At 54.7% G+C, this 22324-nt stretch overlaps 1 protein-coding gene across 2 annotated transcripts in view; it reads left to right on the forward strand.

Moving 5' to 3' along the window:
• Nucleotides 1-22324, forward strand: part of ASTN2 (astrotactin 2) — a 357282-nt gene that overhangs the window by 146225 nt on the left and 188733 nt on the right. For both annotated transcript variants that reach the window (XM_075772822.1, XM_075772823.1), the window contains 3 exons: nt 11564-11648; nt 11852-11926; nt 12377-12514. In XM_075772822.1, coding sequence (XP_075628937.1) covers nt 11564-11648; nt 11852-11926; nt 12377-12514 — 298 coding nt within the window. The remainder of the gene's footprint in view (nt 1-11563; nt 11649-11851; nt 11927-12376; nt 12515-22324) is intronic.

The following is a 22324-nucleotide window of genomic DNA, read 5'->3' on the forward strand; positions in this document are numbered from 1 at the left end:
GCCTACGTGCTCCTGGGTGACAAACGGGGATCCTGGAGTCTACACTCAGCCGGGAACACAGGAAACGGCAAACGTGCAGCTAGTGAATGAAGGCAGGGGGTCTGCGTGGCTGGCCCGCAGGAGGTGCCATCTTCTCAGCTGGTGTGGGCGACAGGACATGGGAGGGTGGCTCGGGGACCATGGCGGTTTTCCGTAACGCGGGGTGTGCCGTGCCCTCTGCAGCGGTGAGCGTTGCTCCTGCTCCCCAGTGCCTCGCCTCGGGTGGGATGCCTTCTTGGTGGCGTGGAGACAAGTAGCCCTGTTGTTCCTGGCGTGCTCTGCATCTAAAGAGCACGCAACCCCCCGCCTCCTTGCAGAGAGGTTCCCAGGTCAGCCTCGGCTCTCCACGTGAGCCGCTACCCTCCTCTCTGAGGGAGGGAAAATGAGAAAATGGGAGTTCCTCTGCTCCCTGTGTTTGTGCATGAGATTCGTGGCTGTGAGTAGGGATGCTGGTTTCTGGTTTTGCCAGGGGCTTTGAAGAGAGATGGCTCACAGAGGAGAAGGCTTTTTCTAAGCCTGCTGCCATGAACTGCGCCGTTAATATGGGGCATCTTGAGAGGAAGAAACTGTCCTGGGTCATGAGCACACCATGGGCTGGTGGGGGTGACCCTGTTCTCATCCCACCCTGCTCAGCTGAGATCCAAATACTGAACTTGGTGTCAAAAACCCATTTTCTTGGTCAAGATAATGTTCTTTTTTAGTATTCCTGTTCCTCAAGGCTTGTCTGCATGGAGGCACTGGCAGGGATCGCTGCAGCAGAATAATTATGTGGGATGAATTCCCCGTGTAGACGAGCCCTGGGCATCACTTACAGTCCCAAGGAGGGATGGGAGGTTGCAGCAGCCACCTCGGCAGATGGAGATTGTGCAGGGGGAGGCTCTTTTCATCCAGATGTCACAGAGCAGAAGGCTCGTTTCAGGCATCAGCAAGACGCAGCCACCTCTGCAGGAGAGGGAGGATGCGTTCAGCTGTCCCCGGTTCAGGGGAGGAGGAGACAAAAAGATTTGTGTCCTGCAGAAACCGCAGGGAGACCGTATGGAGCCAGACCATGACCTCCCCGTTGGAAGAGCCCCATGGCTCTGCTCACCACCCCCATGCCAGTCTTGGCACCGAGCAGGGCTGGTTTAATCCTTGCATGGCCTCTGTGAGGAGTGGCTGTTTTCCCAAGCTGGCCCAGCTGCTGCTCCCCCTGCGTCCCCAGCTTGCCGAGCAGCTTGTCGCTCTCGGTGGATGCCCCACGCTTGAGCAGGATGTGTCAGATCTCGTTTGCAGGGAAGGGAGCGATGCTCGTTAGCCCAGGAGGTGCTCTGCTCCAGCACCGTGCTGGATCCTAACCTCGCCGGTTGCTCTGCAGCTTCCGTCCCTGGTTCCCATCCTCCTGATGTACCCATGGTGGGAGGTGGCAGAGCAGCCTTGACCCGAACGTTCAGGTTCCTCACCTGAAATCTGTCGATCGGCTTCTTGCCTCTCCCTCCAGCCTGGGAGTTTGGACATGGATAAAGCAAAAGCTTTCTCCAGTCTGTGCCAGCTGGATCCGTAGGGGCCGGTGGGGCTGCTGATTTTCAAAGCCTAAATCTAGGACCCCCTTAAGAGCTCCAAACTTGACAAGAGCTGAGCAACCACCCACTGAAAATGAGGTCTTTGGAAGTACCTGTTTGACACCCTACCCCAGGACATAGCCCCAGGCACCACTTACATTCATCACCATTGACCAGCCTTTAGCTGGTGAGAAGTTTCCATGCCAGGCTGGGAGGAGATCGTAACGCCATGATGCACTGCATGTATTTTTAGATTTATTTTTATTAATGTCATTCTATTTTTAAGGGTGATTTATTTTTATCACCATGAGAGAGGCAGGCGTGTGGTTTTACTATGGGACATAAATCCTGCCTAGATTTCAACCTTTTCAGGTCAGGGATTTTATTGTCCCTGTGAGCATCCCCAGCGATGGGTGCTGGGGGTTTCCCCTGCCCTCTGTCCTCTCGGCAAAGGGTCCATGAGGAGGATGGACTGAGGTTTGTCCTGTCTGGAGGATGAAAGCCTTGAAGGTTTGTCCTGTCTGGAGGATGAAAGCCTTGAAGGTTTCCCCTGTGAAGAGCAGCAGAGCCAGCTTTGAGGTCCTCCAGCACATTTGCAGTTGATCTGACTCCAGCCACGCTCCGTGGCAGTGGGGATACAGGCCTGTCCCAAAGCTTCCTTGCTCCAAGGCGTAGGCAGACCTCTGCGGGCAGGACTCATCCTTGGTGGCAGTGCCCACGGGCTCCTGGCACACGTTTGGACAGAGGTTCCCAGGTCACGTACGCTCTGTCTGGTGAGACTCGAGCTCTTGCCCCCTCCCAGCACCGAAGACCTCTTTTGGGTTGGAGTTTTATATGAGGTCTGCGCAATGTGCTGACTCATGACTCCAGCCACCAAGTATTCCTTCAGTATGAATAATAATCCGCAGTGAAAACGGAGGCTCTGAAACACTAGGAAATGCCAAAATATATTTTGCTTGCCTGACCTTAATTTGCCTTCCCTTGTGTCTTTGCCGTGTGACTCACTCTTTAATTAAATGATTGCTGCCCCCCTGACAAATTTCAAACCCGTGCTGCAAAGCACCAGCTCATCAGAGCTTTTCAGAGGAAGCACCAGCATCTGCACATGAGCAAAATACCATCTTTCTCCTTCCCCCCTGCCTTGGAAACGGCCAAGCCGGTCGGTCTGACATGGCTGCAAAGACAGAAATGGATGCTGCTGAGGTCGGCTGGGACAGGTACCTCTCCGGGGTCAGGATGTGCTTCTCGGCTGAAGAGGTTCAGCCAAAACTCTCCAACCTCTTGGCAGGTGCTGACCGTGCTGCCTGAAGCAAGAACGGGGAAGGTTTCTCATTTTTCGGGACTTGCAGTCAGGTCTCCTCACTCTCCAAATTTTGGACAGATGTGGAGTGCGTTGCCAGCGCCGCCGCTCGTGCCGTGCGCTGGAATACCTCCACGAAAAATCCAGGAGCGCTGCTTTTTCACTGGGCTCCTTTACCAGCACGGGTAACATTTATGAGAGTATCCGTTTTCAGCAGCATATGCAAATCCTGATTTGTGAGCACAATTACCTGCTTTGTATGCACAAAACTGATTCACTTGCACATTCTGTGGGCATTGCTTGAGAGACCTGCTGGAGAATCGGTCCCTTAGGGCCAAATGCTGGAAAAAACAGCCTCTGATTTTGTGCTGTCAGGCTTGCTGGAGCAGTGGCATAAATGAGATGGATAGCTACCTTGATTAGCAGGTGCAAATGCGTTGATTTTTTTTTTTTTCCCCCTGTCTATAAATCAGGCACTTCTCCATCGAAATTCTCTCCTTTGCATCCACAATTGATGGCACCCCCCAAAGCAATAGGCACCGGCTTGTAAGGACCAAATGAGATGTGGTACGAAGGGTCTTTTCTGGAAATTGGCAGGAGGGGAGAAAGGAAAAAAAAAAAAAAAAAAAGGTTTCCATCACCTTCCAAATGGGCTAGTTTGTCAGCAGAGCCGCAGATGGTGTTCCTGTCCGGGTAGGACAGGGGTCTTGCGGGCAGGAGACAGATGAAAGTCATTTTTAAACAGAGCTATTTTTTAAAGACAACCTGTTAAGGGGATTTGGAGGTTGCAGAGCTGAGCATGTAAATCAGGGGATGACCAACCTTGGTGAGGGTGTATTTGTGTTTATGAAAACAGCCATTTTCTCCGATAGTTCAATTTAATATCATGCAGCTTTTGTGCACATCAAGTAATATTTGTTTGTTCTTGTGCACTTCTGCTATTTTCGCTGTTGGAGGAACCTAGTGTCTTTATTGACTTAGACTTTTATAAGATGAGGTTCTGTCTCTCTAAGGTATGTAGTTTAATAACTTGGTCAAAAACCATGTAATATACGATTTCTTTTCATGTGGCGGCACAGCTTGCCTCGTACACCAAGCAGGGCAGGAGGCAGTTAACTCCCAAGCTAATTTAGCTTCGGGCTGAAGTGTTATACATAAACAGCAATCAAAATGCATGCCTGCAAGGGGGCTGAGTTAAGGTTATCTGTGCTGTCTTTACACTCTCATTTTCTGCCATTAGAGTGTTTAATCCTGCAGCTGCTAATGTTCTTGTAATGGCATTTCTGTGCTTGTCTAAAGACCATGGAGAGGGGGGAAGAGGAATGAGTTTCGCGATGCGGAGCCACTCCTGGGCTGATCTCCCCGGCTTGACCCGTCCCACCAGCGCTGCAGGAGCTGGCTTGTCGTCCCGCCATGGTCAGCTCTGGAGCAGTGTTTGCCCCAGAAGATGACAGCCATGGTGCTGTGGACCACCCTTGGTCCACCCTCGGGACCTCTCGCTGCTTCCTTGCATCAGCCGTGCACATGTGCCCGGGGAGAGCTTCCTCGGTGGCTGAGCAGACGATAATGAGAGTAAAATCCATGCAGAGCGTAAACCCAGACGCAGTGCTTGGAAGTTAAGCTTGTGCTTAAGCGCTGTGATGGATCTGGGTGAAGAGGGTGACTTGCAGCAGGGGGAGAGGGGGGATAACTGTCAAATTAACTCCAGGTTTTCCCTCTGTACTCTGCGCCAGGTCAGCCGGGCAGGAGCCACCTTCCCTGTCTTGTTCCTCGAGAGCTAAACTGCTTTTACTGCAATTGCCTTTCTCGTCAGGATGAAGTAGAGATTCAGGTTTGGAAAGTGTCATCCCTGAAGGCCAGGGACAGCAGGTAGCAAGGGCAAGGAGAGAAGGTTTTCCGAGAGCTTCACCGGGAGCCGGTGCTGCCACAACGGTTGGAGGAGCCACAGCCTCGGCCAGGGGCTGAGCCCGACTCGAGCAGCAGCTCTCTGAGGACACAACACTTGCTTATTGAAGTTGGGGATTTAATGAACTCTTAAGACCCTTTTTCATCCTTACCCGTGTTTAATTTTCTCCAAATCTCCTTCTCGAAAGAGGCCCTCACTTTGCCATCCCACAGGAGTGCAGCGAGCTCTTTAAGGAAGCGGTTTGTTGCGGGTGGTTTTTAACTGTCCTCTCATCCGTACCTCTGTCCGTACTAGGAAACCCTGGCTCCAGCCCTTGTGCAAACGTGTGTCTTGCCCTGTCCCTGGTGAGCTCACCGTTGTCATCGCACCCGCTGGGAGCTGTTCGTCCCCAGGGAGCTGCACCGGGCACCCCAGCAGCCGTGAGACGCTGTGCTCGCACCTTTGAGGTCGGTGCGGGGAGTGCTGCTCGCAGATCGTTCGGTGGTTTATTGTTTTTATTTAGGGCAGACTGCAAGCAGAGAAACTCCCGTCTGTGGGTGGACGTGGTGGCTGAGATCTCTTGTGCGGTTCCCAGGGTTTGCATTTCCCTGGTAGAGTAATCATCCCTCGGCAGGAGGGCTGGCAGCAAGGAGGGCGTTGCTCTGGGGAGCCTGTGGCACCTGCCCGGGGGTTATCGCAGCTCTAGGGTGGGATGGGGGGTGCAGCCAGATCTGCCTGCACAGCGGTTGCTGCAGGCAGGGAGGGAGACGGGCCAAGGCAGCGAGCATCGCACGTGGTTCAGAGATGGCGGCGAGGACCGTCGGACCACGCTGTGTCCTGGAGGGAACCCTGCAGCCTCCTCTTGCGCTGAGGGTCCGGGGTGCTCTGCTCTCTGCTGGGACAGAGCATGTGGGTGGCTGAGGGACACAAGGTTGGATTCGGCCTCATCGAACTTTCTATGGATGCTGGATGAAGAGGTCGTTTCTCTGCCAGGAGCTCAGGAACCTTTCGCAAAGGATAAATCAATGCAGTGCTTCCTCCGGACCTGGACAAGACTCTGAGGGCTCGACAGCTTCATTATGGGAGGTTGGTGGCCATGGCCGTTGGAGGGATGGGATGACTTGTGCTGATCTGTTGGTGGCTTGTGCCACACAGCTGGTGCTCAGGGCTGCTGCCGGGGGTCCTGAGCATTGCCACAACCTTGGAGGGGACATGCTGGGGGACAGCAGAGCTGGGGGCAGCACGGAGTGTCCCGCATGGTGGCAGGAGGCAGCCCGTGAGCCCGGTGTGGGAGCACCCAGGTCCCCTCTGCCCTGGCAGGGGCTCCCGGGTGGTGGCCCCACTGCGGGCAGTGGTGACGAGGGGACGTGGCCCTCGCCGAGCACCGAGCTGGTGGCTGGAACAGCAGCACCCGGGCAGGAGATGCTGTTTGCGGCTGCCTTTGCTCCTGGCGAGGGGATTCGGGCCATGCAGCTTGAGCTGCTGATGGGGTAAAAGCTTTGCATCCTGCAGCAGGGAAGGAGGGGGGACCCTCCAGTCCTCCCGCCTCGGAGCAGGCTGGTAACCCTGGAGATGGCTCTGTGCTCGTCCAGAAGAGAGGGGCTTTGTGCTGCGGCCCCGCAGCGAACACTGGTGCAGTCAGGGCTGGCAGGGCGGGCAGCCGCCGCGCTCAACGGCCGCCTCTGTTCGCTGAAAAATGCTCGGCCTCGGCTTGCCTCCTGGCGCCCGCCTCCCTCTGCGGACCCTTTCTCCTCCTGTGCCACGGTGGGTGGAAGGAGGAGAAGCAAGAGGTGGTGGTGGAGGGACAGCTGTGCCGGGACTCTGGAGAGGATGACCCGGCTGGGCTGCGGAGCTGAGGGTGGCTGGGCAAGGGGTGCTGCAGCTCGCTGGCACCGAGGGTGCTCTGCTGGGGCAGCCGTGTCCCCTGGTGCCTGTCCCCAGAGAGGAGGGTCTGCCCTTGGGGGCTGACCTGAGAAGCTGGGGCCAGGTTGCGCATCTCTCGGGGTGGGAGAGGCAGCCCCGAAGCAGGCGTGAGCGTGTACGTGCAATGCTCCCGCATGTCGAGGGGCACGTGGTTGTAGCCCTGCAGCCTCCGGGGACAAGCTGCCACCCCAGCTGGGTTGGGACTTTGCCCAGGACTGTGCTGGTGCGGCAGGACCACGGCCCCGGCACAGCAGGACGTCCCTCCGGGATGAGGCAAACACCGGGGGTGAAGGTGCTGCCGTGGAGAAGAGAATCGCGGACACCGGCAGCGCCAGATGAGGGTTGACAAGCCACGGGTTTGCGCCCCCCACCCCCCCCCCCGCCAAAGCCCCTCCGGCTCCTTAAATAAAAATGCCAGTGACAGCACAGAGCAGCTTCCCCGGGAGCACAGGGGCTGCGGGAGCCTCAGCTTTGTGCTGCACGCTGGGTGGGTGCGTTAGGGGGCATCTTGCAGCGTTATCACCGCGGATCGCCTCTTTCCCTAACAAAGCTAACGGGATTACCCCGGCACACTGGCGGTTCATCCCGCTGTCCTGCTCTGCTGCTCCCCAGGCAGAGCGTGGGTACGGCCAGGGAGGGTACGGATGCAACACAGGACCCCGTTTCCCCTTTCGGGAGGAGCAGCAGCACGATGTGGTGAGCAAAATGGAAGAATAGTTCTGCAACTTCCAGCTTAGCTCTTAAAAGAAGAAAAAAAAAAAAAAGGAGAGCTAAAGCCTCCAGCTGTGCTGGTCGAGATGCAGCAGAGGCCGGAGGGCCGTTTTCCTTCACGTACTTGTTTTTGCACCATGCCTGTGCCACTGGAGGTGATGAGCTCGGATGTGACTCGCATTAGATTCGTTTCCTTCAGGCATGAGCGAGCCTCAGCGTGGGCCAACCCTGAGCCAAAAGCCATGGATGCTAATGATGCTAACGATGGCTGCAGACTGCTCCAGCCCTGCCCTTCTGCAGCTCCAGCACTAAAGCCGGTGTGAAGCGTGGGCAATACGAGAAGCCCTTTGCTCGGAAACGAGCAGAGAAAGCTCATGAAAGCTGCATGTGGAATCCAGGTCGATGTGTCCTTAGCTTGCCCTGTTCCTCCAGGTCAGGCTCCAGCTCCTTGTCCTTTCCCAGCTGAGGGCAGGAGCGATGCAACGTCGTGGGGCCGAGGGGAGCTCGAGCTGCACGGCCCCTTCTCCAGGTCACAGGCTGGGCTCCCCGCTCCCGCCGGCACAGCTGCCCCTTGCCTTGTTTCACGTGGCACTGGGCGGCACTTTGAGCTGCAGCGGCCTCTTCCACCAGCCTCCACCAGGATGGAGGGAGCCTGCAGGTGAGACGTGCCTGCGGTGTTCAGGGATGTGTCCTGCTGGTTCAGAGGTTCAGGTTCACCCTCCCTGAGCAGAAACCAGCACAGAGAGTCCGTGTCGCCTGTAATTAGTCGTGGCAGCGCGGTCTTTGATGAGATTCTGTGTAAGTGGGGAGAGGGGAGCAGGGGAGGATGGAGAGCAGTGCTGTGGGTGCTGCCGTGTGCCCACGGCCCCAGCTCTGCCCTCGCCCTTCCACGTAGCTGTGCGTGTCCCATGAATAACATATTTTCTGAGCCTCTTGCTAGAGCTGCCATGTTGCATTTCCCAGTTTATACACCTTCTCTCTGCAGTGGCAGAGGTGTTCCCCTCCTCCCTGGAGTTTTCTTAAATAACACACCGGAAATATAACATGGGACCTCCAGAGCTGAATGAGCAATGATCCTTGCTTTCGCTATAGCAGTTCAAAATTTGCCGTGGATTATACAACGCGATTCGTGGGTTATGAATCCGAAGGAAGAGGAAGGACCGCGCATGCCTGTGTTTTTACCATGGGCAGGGTGTGGGTTGGTGGCTGTGGAAATAGGATGCTTGTCACAGCGGTTTGTAGATCCTGATTCATTTGTCCTCCCGCAGCAGCCAAACGCTGCGCGGAGGCGTGTGCAGGACCTGTGGAAATTGCATCCGGCTTCAGGTGCGGTTATTTGTCAAACTTGGTTATTTTGGTCGACTCCGGCTTTAAGCTCAGGTTGAATCCTCACTTAGTGCGAGCAATGCTGAGCGGATAGCTTCACTCATCTCGGAAGCACGCGCGAATTGGCTCTGAACAAGAGCGTCGTTTTGGCTTTTGCTGGTTTGGGGTTTTTTAATGATATGTTGAAATCTGCTTTTTAGAAAATACACTTACCCTAAAGAGGAGTTGGAGGCACGGGAACCCCTTTCCTGCCACTCTGGGGACTTTACCGGGTGTTTCTCTGTCCGTGGGGATTAGTCTGGCTGGCTCAGCATCCTCCCTGGCTCAGCATCGTGCCTGGGGAGGGTGAGGACAGACAGAAAATAACAGGGTAACTCAGGGAGCCAAAGAAGGAGGGTGGATGCTGATGGGGAGAGAGCAAAAGCTCATGAAAACCCGTAGGAGCACAGCAGGTTCTGCTGAGGTTTTTTGGAAACCCCACTAATTGCCTGGTGGTGGTTCTAGACGCAGAAATAGATCCTAAACCATCTGGCCCACGGAGATGGAGTCCCCGCTCCTCCAGCAGACTGCAACGCTCAGCTGCTCCCGTGCTGGGAGAATTCCTGTCCAATTTCTGAAACTGCCAGAAGCGTGCAGATCTCCCCGGGGAACGCTGGCGAGGGGCGGGTACCTGTGGTCTCCGTGCCCTGGGTGGCTTTTCCCGGCGTCCCACCTCCCTGCCGCCCTGGATCTCGTCCCCAGCCGGCGCTGCCGTTTGCCCTCTCGCCTGCTGAAATAAACCTCCCAATAAACCTCCCAATAAAGCCTCCAGCGCCGGCTGTAGCTGTTCAAACTCCGGGGCTGGAGTCGATAAAATCAATATTTCTGCAGGTTGATAGAGTTTCTCCGTCCAATGCCGAACTGACGGAGCAGCAAACAAACCGGTGGACAAAATAAACCGTCCTGCATAGCGGGACAGGGGTTCACCGTCCCGGCACCTCCGGCCGTCGATAAGGAGGGAGATGTTCAAGCTGGCTGATGCCAGCCTCTGTAGGTGGATTTTTCCCTACTTGCTCTAATTTCTGTGGCAGGAGCTGAGCACGAGCCGGTGCCCCAAGTCTCCCAGCTCTGCTTCGCAAGCACTTTGAGATGTCTCTCATTTGCAGAGCATATATTTGTTATGTAATAAGCGCCAGGAATTAATGATCCGCGGCGCGGCTGGGGAAACTTGCGTACTAAGCACCCAAGGAAAAAATAACTTTTCTTTTTTTTTTCCAAATCACTGATGGAGCCATTAGAACCCGCGTTTTCTTGCAACGAGACCTCCCCAGCCTCCGGGCATGGCTGAGCTGGAGACGGGGCTAGTGCTGCCGTATCTCTCCCAACTCCTCCCCTTTGGAGGAGCAATGTTCCTGCCGCTCCCGTTATGAATCATGAGGTTAGCAGCTTTTGACAGATCATAAATCAGTGCTTCGAAGTCACTAGGACAAATCCCAGGACATTTAATCTTTAATATTAGACGTGTTTAAGGCAGTGAATATTTCATGAAGGTGCTGTTGCATTTTAGCACATCATTAGCTGTCTCCTTCTTTTTTTCCCCTCTCTTTTCTTTTTTTGCCGCCTCCCTCTTTCCAGGCGGCTCTTCCTCCAAAATCTCAGCAGTTGAACCCCCATCTCGCTCCCTCCTGACAATAAAGCTCTTTACTATAATCCCTGCGAGGCATTTTAAGAACTTGCTTAGGATCCCGATGAGCACACGGGTACCTGCCAGTCTGCATTATTGCCATGATGGGGGTACCCCCCCAGCATCCTCCCCTGCTCCCCCAGAGCCCGTTCCCACCTCTGCCGGTGTTTACAGCTCAGCCGTCAGGCGCAATGGGGAGAGGAGGGGAGGGGGGGGGGGGAAAAAAAACCACCATCGGCAGGAGCTTGTAACAGAAACTCCACGTGCAAATCCAATTAATCTTTTGATTTTGCTGTTTCTTGCTCCGGGTTATGTATTTCTACCAAACATGGAATCAATTTCTACCAAGCACGGTCAGGTTTCTGGTGTGGGAAATGTCTTCTCCTGCTGTCAAAAGGACGTAACAGGGTGAGCCAGGACCCAGAGAGTGAAGGGGAACAGGGGGGCAGTGGGGCCGAGAGCCCCATAGCCGTGGGACGGGGGCACAGCATGGGCACTGCCTGCAGAAGATGGAGGTTGGGGGTTTCTGCATCCTCCTGCAGGAGTTTGGGCTGCAGGAGATTCTGCCGTCCCATCGCCATGCAAGGTGTCGGGAGCAGAGGTGGGAAGGGGATGTGGCCAGGATGGGTTGGGAGCGTCCCCCACCCAGGGGGTGCATGGAGGGGGATGCCGGCTCTCAAGCGAGGTTGTGATCCCCACTGAGGAGTGAACTGCTGGCCCCAGAGCAGCCCCTCTGCCGGGGGTGCGGGCGGTGCTCAGCAGGACCAGGGCAGGGGCTGGATCCGTGCGGGCATGTCTCTGTAGGGAACGTGAACTGTTCCTGGAGGTCATCAGGCAGAGGTTTGCTGAGCTGGGGGAGCTGCAGGGCTGCACAGGAACACAGGTTGAGGGACAGGCCTTTTGCGTCATGGAATCCCATCCCCAGCTACTGTGGGTGCTACATCACAGAACCCTCTCCAGAAGAGCTACAGGTTTCTTGCAGCTTTCCACATCTCCTCATCTCTTCCTCTGCATCTCATGGAGGTTTCAGAAGAGTCCAAAGTGCTCCAGACTCACGTTGAGGATCAGGAATGGCTGTGAACGAGCAGAGAAGGGCAACAGGGAAAGAGAGCCCAACGCTGTGGTCGCTGATGTGCCTCTGGGGCAGAGAGGTCTCATCTTCCCCCCTTCTCTTTTAGGAGAGTGCAGCTGCCACGAAGGCTACGCCCCGGACCCTGTCCATCGCCACTTGTGTGTGCGCAGCGACTGGGGACACAGCGAAGGGTGAGTGGGGCTGACCCCCGTATGATGGTGCCCTCGCTCTGTCCTGGCTCCCACGCTGGTGAGGGGTCTGGTCTCCTCCCCACCGGCCATCGCCGGCACCAAAGACCCGTGACCAGGCTGTGCCGCTTTCCCTACCGAGTGATGTGCCGCTTTCCCTACCGAGTGATGTGCCACAGCTGCTCTTCCCCTCTCTGCCCCCCCAGGCCGTGGCCCTACACGACACTTGAGCGGGGATACGACTTGGTCACAGGAGAGCAGGCACCCGAGAAGATACTCAGGTGAGTCAGAGGGGTGTTCAGCTTGGACATTTGGGAGGGGAGTGCCGGTGAGGACATTCCAGGAGATGCTACTTCTTGGTCACTCCCAGCTCTGTGTTGGGCTGGCTGGGGGGACACGAGTGTTGTTTGCCTTTGACAAACCTGAAAGATTTGTTCTGCAGATGAGGAAGGGTTTCCCTCTTGTCCCCTCGGCTGAACGTGTCTCAGGATGGTGCACGCGTAAAGTCTCCCTGGACTAAAAAGAGGAGCTTGACGATACCCATGTTCTCCCTGTCACATCTCTAGCTATTCCTCTCTCATTTGCTGATGTTTGGCTTTCAGGACAAGACCAAATGATTAACTTATCCCATGGTGCCACCACCACTCTGATTTCCAAGTGGTCAGGTGCAACAGAGGGCCACCGTTCTGTGGACACTCTGTTCCTGTATGACACATTTCTCCTTATTCCAGGTCCACCTATAGTTTGGGCCAAGGTTTGTGGCTGCCCGTCAGTAAGAGCTTCGTGGTGCCCCCCATGGAGCTTTCCATCAATCCTCTTGCCAGCTGCAAGACAGATGTTCTGGTGACGGAAGATCCGGCAGATGTCAGGTAGGAAGCAGATTTCTCATTTTCCTCATGCTTGAGTGACTACACTGCTCTTTAAATTGTTACCGAGGATGCAGTAATTTCTATGGTGATAAGTTTGATTCATTTTCTTCCAATAAGAAATCCGATGTGATAGGTCTCCAGGCTGTTTTGGTCCTGATGGGTTTAGGCATGACCTGTGTATATAACTCTGAAGTCTCCCAGTCCAGTGAGGTAAATTGGTATGAACCTGTGGCAAGGCAATTTTAACGTAGCTTAAATCTAACTTTAAATTGCGTAGCTTGGACTGATGCATTTACTAGTATGGAGGTGCTATCACCTTTCAGAAACTCGTACGTATATCACATCTGCGCAGCCCTTGATAGTCTGCTGTGGTGCTCATGAAGGGCCAAGGTCAGACCTCGGTGAAAGGCCATGTTGCTTGTCCAATTATTATACAACTAGAGATATTTTTTTCTCCCTTGCTCGAGTTCAGTAAATGCCTGGGTATTTCTCCACCTCCCCAGTTTTGACTAGCTTGTGTTTTAACCAGATGTCATTGGAACTTCCAGTTCAGAAGTGGGACCTAAGAGGGCATTGCAGGAGGAGAATTGCTCTGGTGGAAGGAGAGGCTGTTTCCTGGGAGAACGGGCTGAGGGTGGGCAAAGGGGGGTCCCTTGGGAAAGGAACCAGTCAAAATGGTTGTCTGTGCCCCAGCTGGAAAAGGAGCAGCATCCTCTGCCTCGGAGGAGAGTGATGGTGGTGATTGTCCTCTTCTGCCTGGGTTACAAGGGTTTAACTGTAAACTACAAGGGTTTAATTCCGAAGGTATTTGGCTTGTATTCCCCTCTCCCCCATCAAATTAAGATTGAGCATGTGACCGTTGGGTGCCAGGGAGACTCCGTGATCCATCCATCCCTCGTTCCTTCTCGCTGCCTGCTCCCGTTGACTCAAGACACAATTTCCTGACCTCCAAATTCTTGTCTGTGTTGCGAATCATCTTCCTGGGCACTAGCAGGATCCTTATGTCCCCCAGCCCCTTTGGTCTTTTCTTTTCCTAGAGCAATGGGACAGTGGATTTCCGTTCTTCTGTCCCATCCTCAGGAGTCTTGGCAGGTCTATGGTTGGAGCAGGTACCTACAAAACCTATGACAGAGCCAGAACTGGCATCCAAAAGGTCCTTACTTCCAAGTGTGGTTTTGTTGCTAATTAGTGCTTGTTCTCTTTCCTGCAAAAAGAGACTGATGGTACATACGTATCACAATTTGGTTCTCTTAGGAGCGCTGTTTTTTCTTGTCTGCAGAAGACTACTGCTTTTCATTGGAGAAGGTGAAGGGTCGCCTGGTTGTGTGTTAACATTTTCCAAGCCAAAATGCCAGGAGAACGTGATTTCTTGCCTCCTCAAATCTTTGATAAAAGTACCTTAGCAAAAGTAGAGGCGAGGAAGCTTGCTTTCTGCTCTAGTGCAGTAATTGTCTCCAGGCACTCATCCTCATGGAAGAGTCTCAGGATGGATCAATGTCAGGCAGGAGGAGGGGAACTTCTGGCACGGAGGCTGCTGCCGGCTCCCCTCGTAAATGGAACCCGAACTAAGAATTCCAGGTATAAATATTGGAGTGGCCCAGGCAGAATAAGGGAGACGAGTTCACGGCGCTTGTATCTTACATACAGGAGATGCTAAATTATTAAAACTTTAATAAATGTAATAATAAATATTTGATGTTGAATTATGGAAGGTTTCACAGATACAGTGAAAACCAAAAAGTGATCTATTATTTCTGCATTAGAACTTAAACACTTCTCAAACGGGGGATCAGGCTGCTAGCTTAGGGTCCCGAGCACCCTGGGGTGGGTGCAAACCAAGGTGCTACTGCCTGAGCGGAGCGTGGTGGTGCGGAGGAGGTAACGCTTGGGCTGCTGAGGTCCACTGCTGTCGCTGAGCTGGGACGTTGCTGTGTTGGTGCTCATGGACATCGCGTTGGCCTGTCTCTGAGAACCTCCTCTGAGGTTCTTGGATGCTTTCACGCAATGAAAAAGGTACTTTTAGAGCTGTTTATCTTTCACCCTCTTTGCTTTGTCCCTCTGGACTGAGACAGGTGTTGGTAGCTTCTCGAGGGAGCAGTAACGCAGCGGGTTTGGTGGTTCACGTGTCCGGATGATGACCCGTAATGTCAGACCTACCATCGGAGGTGAACGTGTGCTGTCCCTTGTGTAGGTGTTCACACGCAGCCATCCCTCTGCACGGGGTGGGACCGCGGTGGCACTGCCACCCCTCCTGCGGGTGGTCCTGCAGCGCTTGAGCCCTCGTATGGTCACGTCCCTGCGCCGAGGGGCAGCTCCTGGGCTGTATTACACCAGCTGCAGCATGGCCACGTCTTGGCTCCTGGAGTGCCCTGTTTGCCGTCCTGTAATGCTGCGGTGGTAGCTCGGTCCTGGATTTCTTCTGTGTCTTTAATAACGAGCATGCTGCATTCCTCCAGACCTTTCATTAGACTAACACCTTTCTGCTCCGGGGTCGCTTGTCTTGAAGAGTTTAATGGAGGGAAATTGCAGAAAGCCTGGTTTGGAGAAAACAAGTGATGAAGTCTTTACAGCTCCGAGGGTTAAAGGTTCAAACGTGGCTTTGTGTTTTTATGAAGATGCTTGCGACTGCGGAAGGGACAGGTGGGGCTCTGCCTTCCAGCAGCTCTCTGGAGAAATGCTGATTCCCTGCTGCTTCTCCGGAGGGATGCTGTTCTCCGTGTGTTCCACCACGGAGCGGTGCAACAAGCTGTGCGCAGTGCTTTGGCGGATGGGAACGAAGGGCCCAAACCTCCTCCCGCTGCTGCAGCCAAATCATTAGAGAAACTTCCTCCAGACGGGAGCCAAGGGTCTAGGTGCAAACATCCCCCCAAGGATGCTCCCACGTGTGCTGGGGCGTGAGTGGGGACAGGACTTTGTATGCAGAACTCGATAGTGGAGGTTTTAGGGCTGTGCATCATAAATTAAGCACGAGGGTGCTCAGAGTTAATGAAACTTGTATGTATAATTCATCAGTAACCATACTGAGCATCCCCTCCTTGACCCCGGAGTCTGATTCTCCACACAATGATCGCGTCGGTCACACATCTGGGATCGTGGCAGCCACACTAATGGTGATGTCTTTGTTCATATGAGGTTGGCCAGCACCGCTGCGGGGCTCTCCCCGTGCTGGGAAGCCTCTGGCTTGGGCTGGAGGCCAGGTCCCGGGCTGGGCAGGCTGCCCCAGCTGCGCATCCCCTGCCAGGGCAAGAAATACATCCCAGTCCCACCTTGTCTCGCTTGTTCTGAAGACCCCTCTTTGTGTCCCTCTCCCCATTGCTCCCGTGCCTCTCTCTTACCTGTATTCCTCCCATAACCTGGTGGTAAACGCATTAGTCCAGGGGTTTTTTAAACAAATTACTGTTAGGTGCTTAATCCTTCCGCTGGCCTTCCCTGGACACCTTGTCGTCTCTTATTTGTCCCTTTAAGAGGTACCGCTTGTCCTGTGGGACCAGCAATCACTAGAATTGCGCAGCATGTGTTGCTCTGCCCCGGCGGCAGCTCATGGGGAGGACCCGCACCCAGGTCCTGCCACTGCCAGCACCGAGCATCCCTGCGGGAGGTAATAAAAGCCTCCATGCAGGGGGTAATAAAGACATCCCTTGGGGCACAGCCGGCTCAGGGGACCAAGAGGGGAGATAACCTGGGGGGCAGAGCACGGCACTGGCAAATGCCCGGTGGTCCTGGTTCACCGTGCCACCCGCTCTGCAGAAAAGTTGATAATTTCTGATGAGCGGCCATAAATCAGAGGCACAAGCCTCAGCTGCCACCTGACATGACATATAGCTCTATCGTTATGGCAACCATAGAAACAAATAAAAGCCTTGCCTTCGCTTGACAAGCCTTTGAGATGTCCTGACGGAGAGACAAGTGTTCAGCAGCAGAATGAATTCTCTTGAACTTGCTGTCGATTCATCTTCGTTTTGCTCCCAACTGAGCCCCTTTGCTCTCTGAATTCTTCGCCAAAGTACAATCAACTGGATTTTTTTTTTTTGTTTGTTTGTTATTTTATTTTCGGTTCTCTCAGTGGCAGAGAGCTGCTCCCCAGCTCTGCGCCCGCATGTGTCCTGTCTCGTGTCGAGAACAGGAGCTGGGATTTTGCTCCCTGCCTGTGGCTTTCCCCAGCTCATCCCTGCCGTGCCCTCGCGACACCACCGCTGCCCCAGGCTCCCAGGGCTTTGGCAGTGAACTTTTGCAGGGGTTTTGCAGTGGTTTGGGCACTCGTGATTTTGCAGGTCGGTGCCAACCGCTGTGGTGTGAGGGTCCCCGGGAGCAGAGGAGGATGAAGAGCACAGTGGATGAGAAAGGCAGAGGGAATCTGGGCCAGGAGAGGGGAAACAGCTTTGCCGTGGCCACGGTGTCGCAGCAGCAGCAGAGCTCATCTGCCCCATAACTTGTGCCTTATCTGCAGGAGCACCGGCAAATGGGTGCTGCTGCAGGTGAGCATCACTGAGGCTCAGGAGGCGGGCTGGGCCGGTCCCTGTGGGCAGCGTGCTGACAGGGTACAGGCAGCAGCAGGCAGAGAGCATCCTTGCCATTTGGTGCAGAAGATGCTGTGGGAACTTGGTCTTTTCCCCCCCCTTTTTCTGTCTGCTGCCCTCCTGGAGCAGAGCAGGCTGTGATTTCTGGGTGCTCGATGCTGGAGGGACCCTCAGCCAGGAGGTGGGGGCAGAGGGGAAGCCCTGTTTTTGGGCAGTTTGTCAGCAGGGACCGCTGGGAGCTGCCTGCAGAGGCTCTTGCGCCGTTGGTGTCAAGAAAGCAGCCGTGAGCGGCTCTCAGCAGGTGCCCGTGATGAATGGACGGCTTCACATGATGGAGCAAATTGATCATTGCATCACCAGGCACAACTTACTCATTTCTGCAAAGAGGGCAATTCATTACCGTGCACATCACGGAGACACCGTCATTCCCGCAGATAACGTCCCCAAAGCTCTGGCCTGGGTCTCTTATCACCCCAACACGCTGTCGTCTCGCAAAAAGTGCTGGGGAAGCAGCTTGCGGTGCTTAGCACGGGGATAAAGGCAGCCTTTGGCCTCATCCTCGGGAGGGAAGGGACAGATGCTTTACAGAGAGGCAGCCACCAGCCCCTGCCCTGCATCTGTCAACTTTGCATCATCCTGGCTGCTTACCCGGATTTTTCCTGCTCCCTGCCTCCTGCTTTGATTTATGAGAGCAGGTTAGAAGAGTCAGGTACGTCTCACTTGGCTCCGGGGTGACTAAATGGAGACGTAACCTTGCGGCAGCCACCGAAGGGTGTGAGCAGCAATGTGAGAGGAAGTACAGGAGTGGTGAGACAGGGAAATAGGGATAGAGAGGAAAGGGGGGAAAAAACCCCAAAACTCAAGCTGAAATCACCCGGGGAGTATCTAGGGTAGGTCAGAATTGAAACGTGGGTCACCCAGCACCTCTGGGAGGCAGGGTGCAGGAGGAGGCAGGGTGCAGGGTCCTCACCACCCTCAGCCTGTCTCCTCCTGGTCCATCTCCAGCCGTGGGTGATCTTTCATGCCCAGAAGCAGAGGAACACTTCAGCCCTCCCTCTTCAGCGGCTTTTAATAGTTCCTGCTATGGTAATGCTGAGCTTAATTCTCTCTCGTGCTGCGGTCCTTCGTGCTAACCCACTGCATTTTTGAGGTCTTGATGGCTGGACGATAAAACTGCGCAGAAGATGATGGAAGGCCTTAGGGATAGTGGATGTAAATTTGGACCTGGCTCGTAGGCAAATCCATCGTAGGGAGCAACAGCAACAGCTACAAGTTTGGCAGCTGAGCGATTGCTGTTCCTCTCGTCCATGGAGCCGCAGAGCCCAGGAGGGAAAAACAACCCAACAAGTGAACAGATTTTGTTTATATATTTATTGAGACAATTAAAAAACTCCAACAGCCGCCAAATATGTAAATGCTGTCTCACACCCAGAATGATTCCTTTTCATATATCTGGGATCTCCCTTCTCAGAGTAGGGTTTGGCATTGGCCTCTGCAGCCACTCCTCACGCCAGATCTGCTACAGGTAGCTGCGTGTCTGTCCGTCCAGCTGCCTGGAGCAGGATCCGTGGTGGAGCAGGATCCGTGGCGGAGCAGGATCCGTGGTGGAGAGACCACCACGTTGAGACAAGCAGCGAGTAAAGGGTTTGGAGGGGGAGGCAGGGGCTCTAAACCATGTGCTGATGTGTGTGCTTAGCAGAAAAGGTGATGCAAGGTGGCAAAATCAGACCTTGTGTTTCTTCAGTGAAAGGAGTTCTCCCATTCCTGTTTGATGGTGTTATTTGTTTTTATGTCCCTGCCTTTGCTTTCTGTTGAACATCAGCTGAAGCAATGCTTTGTAGCTGCCTGTTCAAAGTGCAGCCCCATGGCCTCTCTGTTTATACAGCCTGTCTGTACTATTTTTCATGAATTACATTTTTTTTTCCTCCCATCTGAGTTTTATTACCTTTGTGTGCATCTCCTGCCTGTGAAGGGGACTAGAAGGTTTGCAGGCGGGAGAGGGCTCAGACAGTTCAGCCCCTGGCCCAGACAGAGGTGGCTGCATGGCAGCATGATGCTGGGAGGGTGGGGAACCGTGCCAGGCTTGGGACAGGGAACATCTCGCCTCCTCCTCCTCCTCCTCCTCTTCCTCCTCCCCAGTGCTGGGGAGGGAGCTGCAGTGATTTTTGGAACGGGTCAGGTTGCTGGGGATGGACGCAGCGCTGTGGGGACAGTTTGTAGTGCAGGTAGTCGAGCTCCAGCAAGTGCAGAGTTTTGGGGTCGGCTCTGCCCCGTCCCATTTCAGAGCGAGCTGACCCACATCGCCTTCACCTGGTGCCAGCCGCCAGCGTGCAGCTACCCGGGCAGTGAGCTGGGGCTTGGAGCCGCGCTCGTGGGTTGCTGGGGACAGGAGAGGGACAGTGGAGGAACGAGGACAGTGGCAGCGGCAGGAGGGACAGGATTTCCCGAGCACCTGGGGAAGGATGCTCTGAGTCCTCTCACCCAGGGCTGTCCTCAGCAAACGTTGTCCCTAAGGCCCCGACATGCTCCAGGGTGGGGTGGGACGATGGCCCCGGTCCTGTCCGGATGTGCAGCTGTCCTTCAGCTTAGCTGTGTCACTGCAGGGGACGGTCCCGGGTGGGGCAGTGACATTGGGAAAAGGTTAATACCTGTTCTTCAGCTATTTCTTCATGCAGCTTAGTGGAAAGAGCTGGCACCACCCACCAGCCACTTCTGATGAGATTTCAGTTGCCTGAAACTCGCCCGATGCAGACCGTGCCTGCTCCTCCTTTCTCGTTTTTATGTCCCGTAACTACCGTTGGATCATTTCATCCAAAGGACAAAACTAATAAAAGTCAGCCGAGCCGAAACGTTCCTGGGAGCGCGCCAGGGACCTGCGACAGGAGGAGAAGTCATCCCAGCGGAGACGATGGGAACAGAGGTGGACACGAACACGGGAGCTTTGTCCTGCTTTAAGGGCACCGTGAGAAGACACCGTTCCTTGCAGGCTCGGAAAGGACTCTTGCAGAAGACGGACCCCTGGGTTTATTTTTATGGGGGTGTTTTAATTGCTGAAGGGAAGCGGGGGATGCACGCGTTGCTGCAGAGGAACATCGCTCTTGCTGTGGAGGGATGAGGGAAGGCAGCTCTGTGCAAACCAGACAAAACCGAGGGGGAAAGCTCCCGTTCAGCTTTCACCCCAGGGAGGCGGCGACCGTGCAGGCACTGCAGCCGCCGAACCTGGCAGTGTGGGCAGCCGGGGCCGGGCACGAGGGCAGCCGCAGTCGCAGCCGGTGAACTGGGACGGCCGCGCTCTTTGAAGACAAATGAAGTTCATTAGTTTCAGCTCCTGCTCCTGAGCATCTGAGGCCGGGGTGATGTTTCCATCGGCTCCGGTGGACTCGGTATGGTGCCCCTTGCCCACGGCTGCTGCTCTCGAGGGATTTACTCTGCTCCAGGACGTCACCCCGGCTCTCAGGGTGATTTATTAGGGGAAAATGCCTTCCCAGGCAGCTCAGAGTAACTTTGCCGGTACTGCGCTGGTCCTTCTCATTCCAGGCAGTTTCTGGATGCAGGGGAGATGCTCTGCAGGCTCTGCCTGTCCCCCTGACCTGCAGGCAAAGGAGCAAAAGCAGCTCAAAATGAGGTTAGAAGGACCGAAAGGCTCAGTGCATGGTTTAGAGACAGCATCAGTGTTGCACAGAGCAGGGGATGGTGGCTCAGAAAACCTTTCCGTGCTTTGCCGCAGCTGGCCAGTGGGACCGCAGCTGGACCAGACCGTGCGTCAGCTGCAAATCGTCTGCCCTTTGCCTCCGCTTTGCCCAGGTTTCGCGTTGTTGCCCCTTTTTGCCTGTTTATTTGCTGCTTACTCAGCTTCTCCTTTTCTGATTTAGATGTTTGCAAGCACCTGTCAGGTCTTTCTCCATTCTCCTCAAATCTGGCTACAGGCTACACAGTGAAAAGCAAAAGCTTTCTTGACTTTTTCCTGCTGCTACATGTTTAAAGCCCTGAGGTGCGGTGAGTGGTGGTGCTTTCCTGGGCGCTATGCTGGAGTGCAGAGTATTTTTTTGAGGGAATAAATCAAAGAGCAGTGCAAAGCTGGAGAGGTTTGGAAGGAGGGCTGATGAGCAAGCAGGGGGAAAAAAAAAAAAAAAAGAAGAAAATTAGGTGAAACCTTGCAAAAAAATAATCCCATCTTGGGAATTGCCCTGCTTTCACTGCCTGAAGAATTACTGTGCCATAATCAATTCAGCTCTAGACATTTCCTGCGGTGTTTTTGATATAATGAGGTGCTATTGGCTGCAACCAAGTGCCTTTTATCATAACACAGATGGGTGCAGTTGGGGACCCGCGCCATGCCGCAGGCTGCGCCGCGCTTGGGGCCGGGCTCCGTCGGGGCTGAGCAGTGCTGGCAGTGGCCGGAGTGGAGCCAGGGAACAGAGCTCTGGGAGGAAGGGATGGGGATGAGGGTGTTGATGGACCACGCAGTCGGTATATAATTCATCTAGCGCATGTTTCTCCTCCACCCGAGGAAATGAAAGCGGCTGGTATTGTGCAGGCTTCGGAGGGGAGGCATGTGGGGGGGGTGGGTGAAGAGCCCCCAGTTGCATCTAGGGCACGTTCAGGTGTGTTGGCACTACGGCTGGATGGGTTTTGCGGGGGGGAATGTATTTGTGTCTCCTGCAAACAGGAGGTCTGGGCGTTGCATGTAGAGATTTGTCTCAGGCATCACATAGCCAGGTCATTCAGTGCCGGGCAATGTTGTTTTTTGGGGGGATTTTGGGTTTTTTTGTTTCAAAGGATCTCAAAGATCATCTAGTTCCACCCCCCTGCCATGGGCAGGGACACCCTCCACTAGCCCAGGTTGCCCAAAGCCCCATCCAACCTGGCCTTCAACACTGCCAGGGAGCCAGGGGCAGCCACAGCTTCTCTGGGCACCCTGTGCCAGGGCCTCAGCATCCTCACCGGGAAGGATTTCTGCCTCAGATCCCATCTCCATCTCCCCTCCTGCAGCTTCAGGCCATTCCCCTTGGCCTGTCACTCCCTGCCCTTGGCACCAGTCCCTCTCCAGCTTTTCTGTAGCCCCTTTAGGGACCGTAAGGGGCTCTAAGGTCTCCCCACAGCCTTCTCTTCTCCAGGCTGAACTACCCCAACTCTCTCAGCCTGTCTCCATAGCAGAGGTGCTCCAGCCCTTGCATCATCTCCGTGGCCTCCTCTGGCCTCAGTCCAACAGCTCCATGTCCTTCTTGTCCTGGAGACCCCCGAGCTGGACGCAGCACTGCAGGTGGGGTCTCACCAGAGCAGAGCAGAGGGG

This window comes from Balearica regulorum, chromosome 20 (assembly GCF_011004875.1).
Source record: "Balearica regulorum gibbericeps isolate bBalReg1 chromosome 20, bBalReg1.pri, whole genome shotgun sequence".
Lineage (NCBI taxonomy): Eukaryota > Metazoa > Chordata > Aves > Gruiformes > Gruidae > Balearica > Balearica regulorum.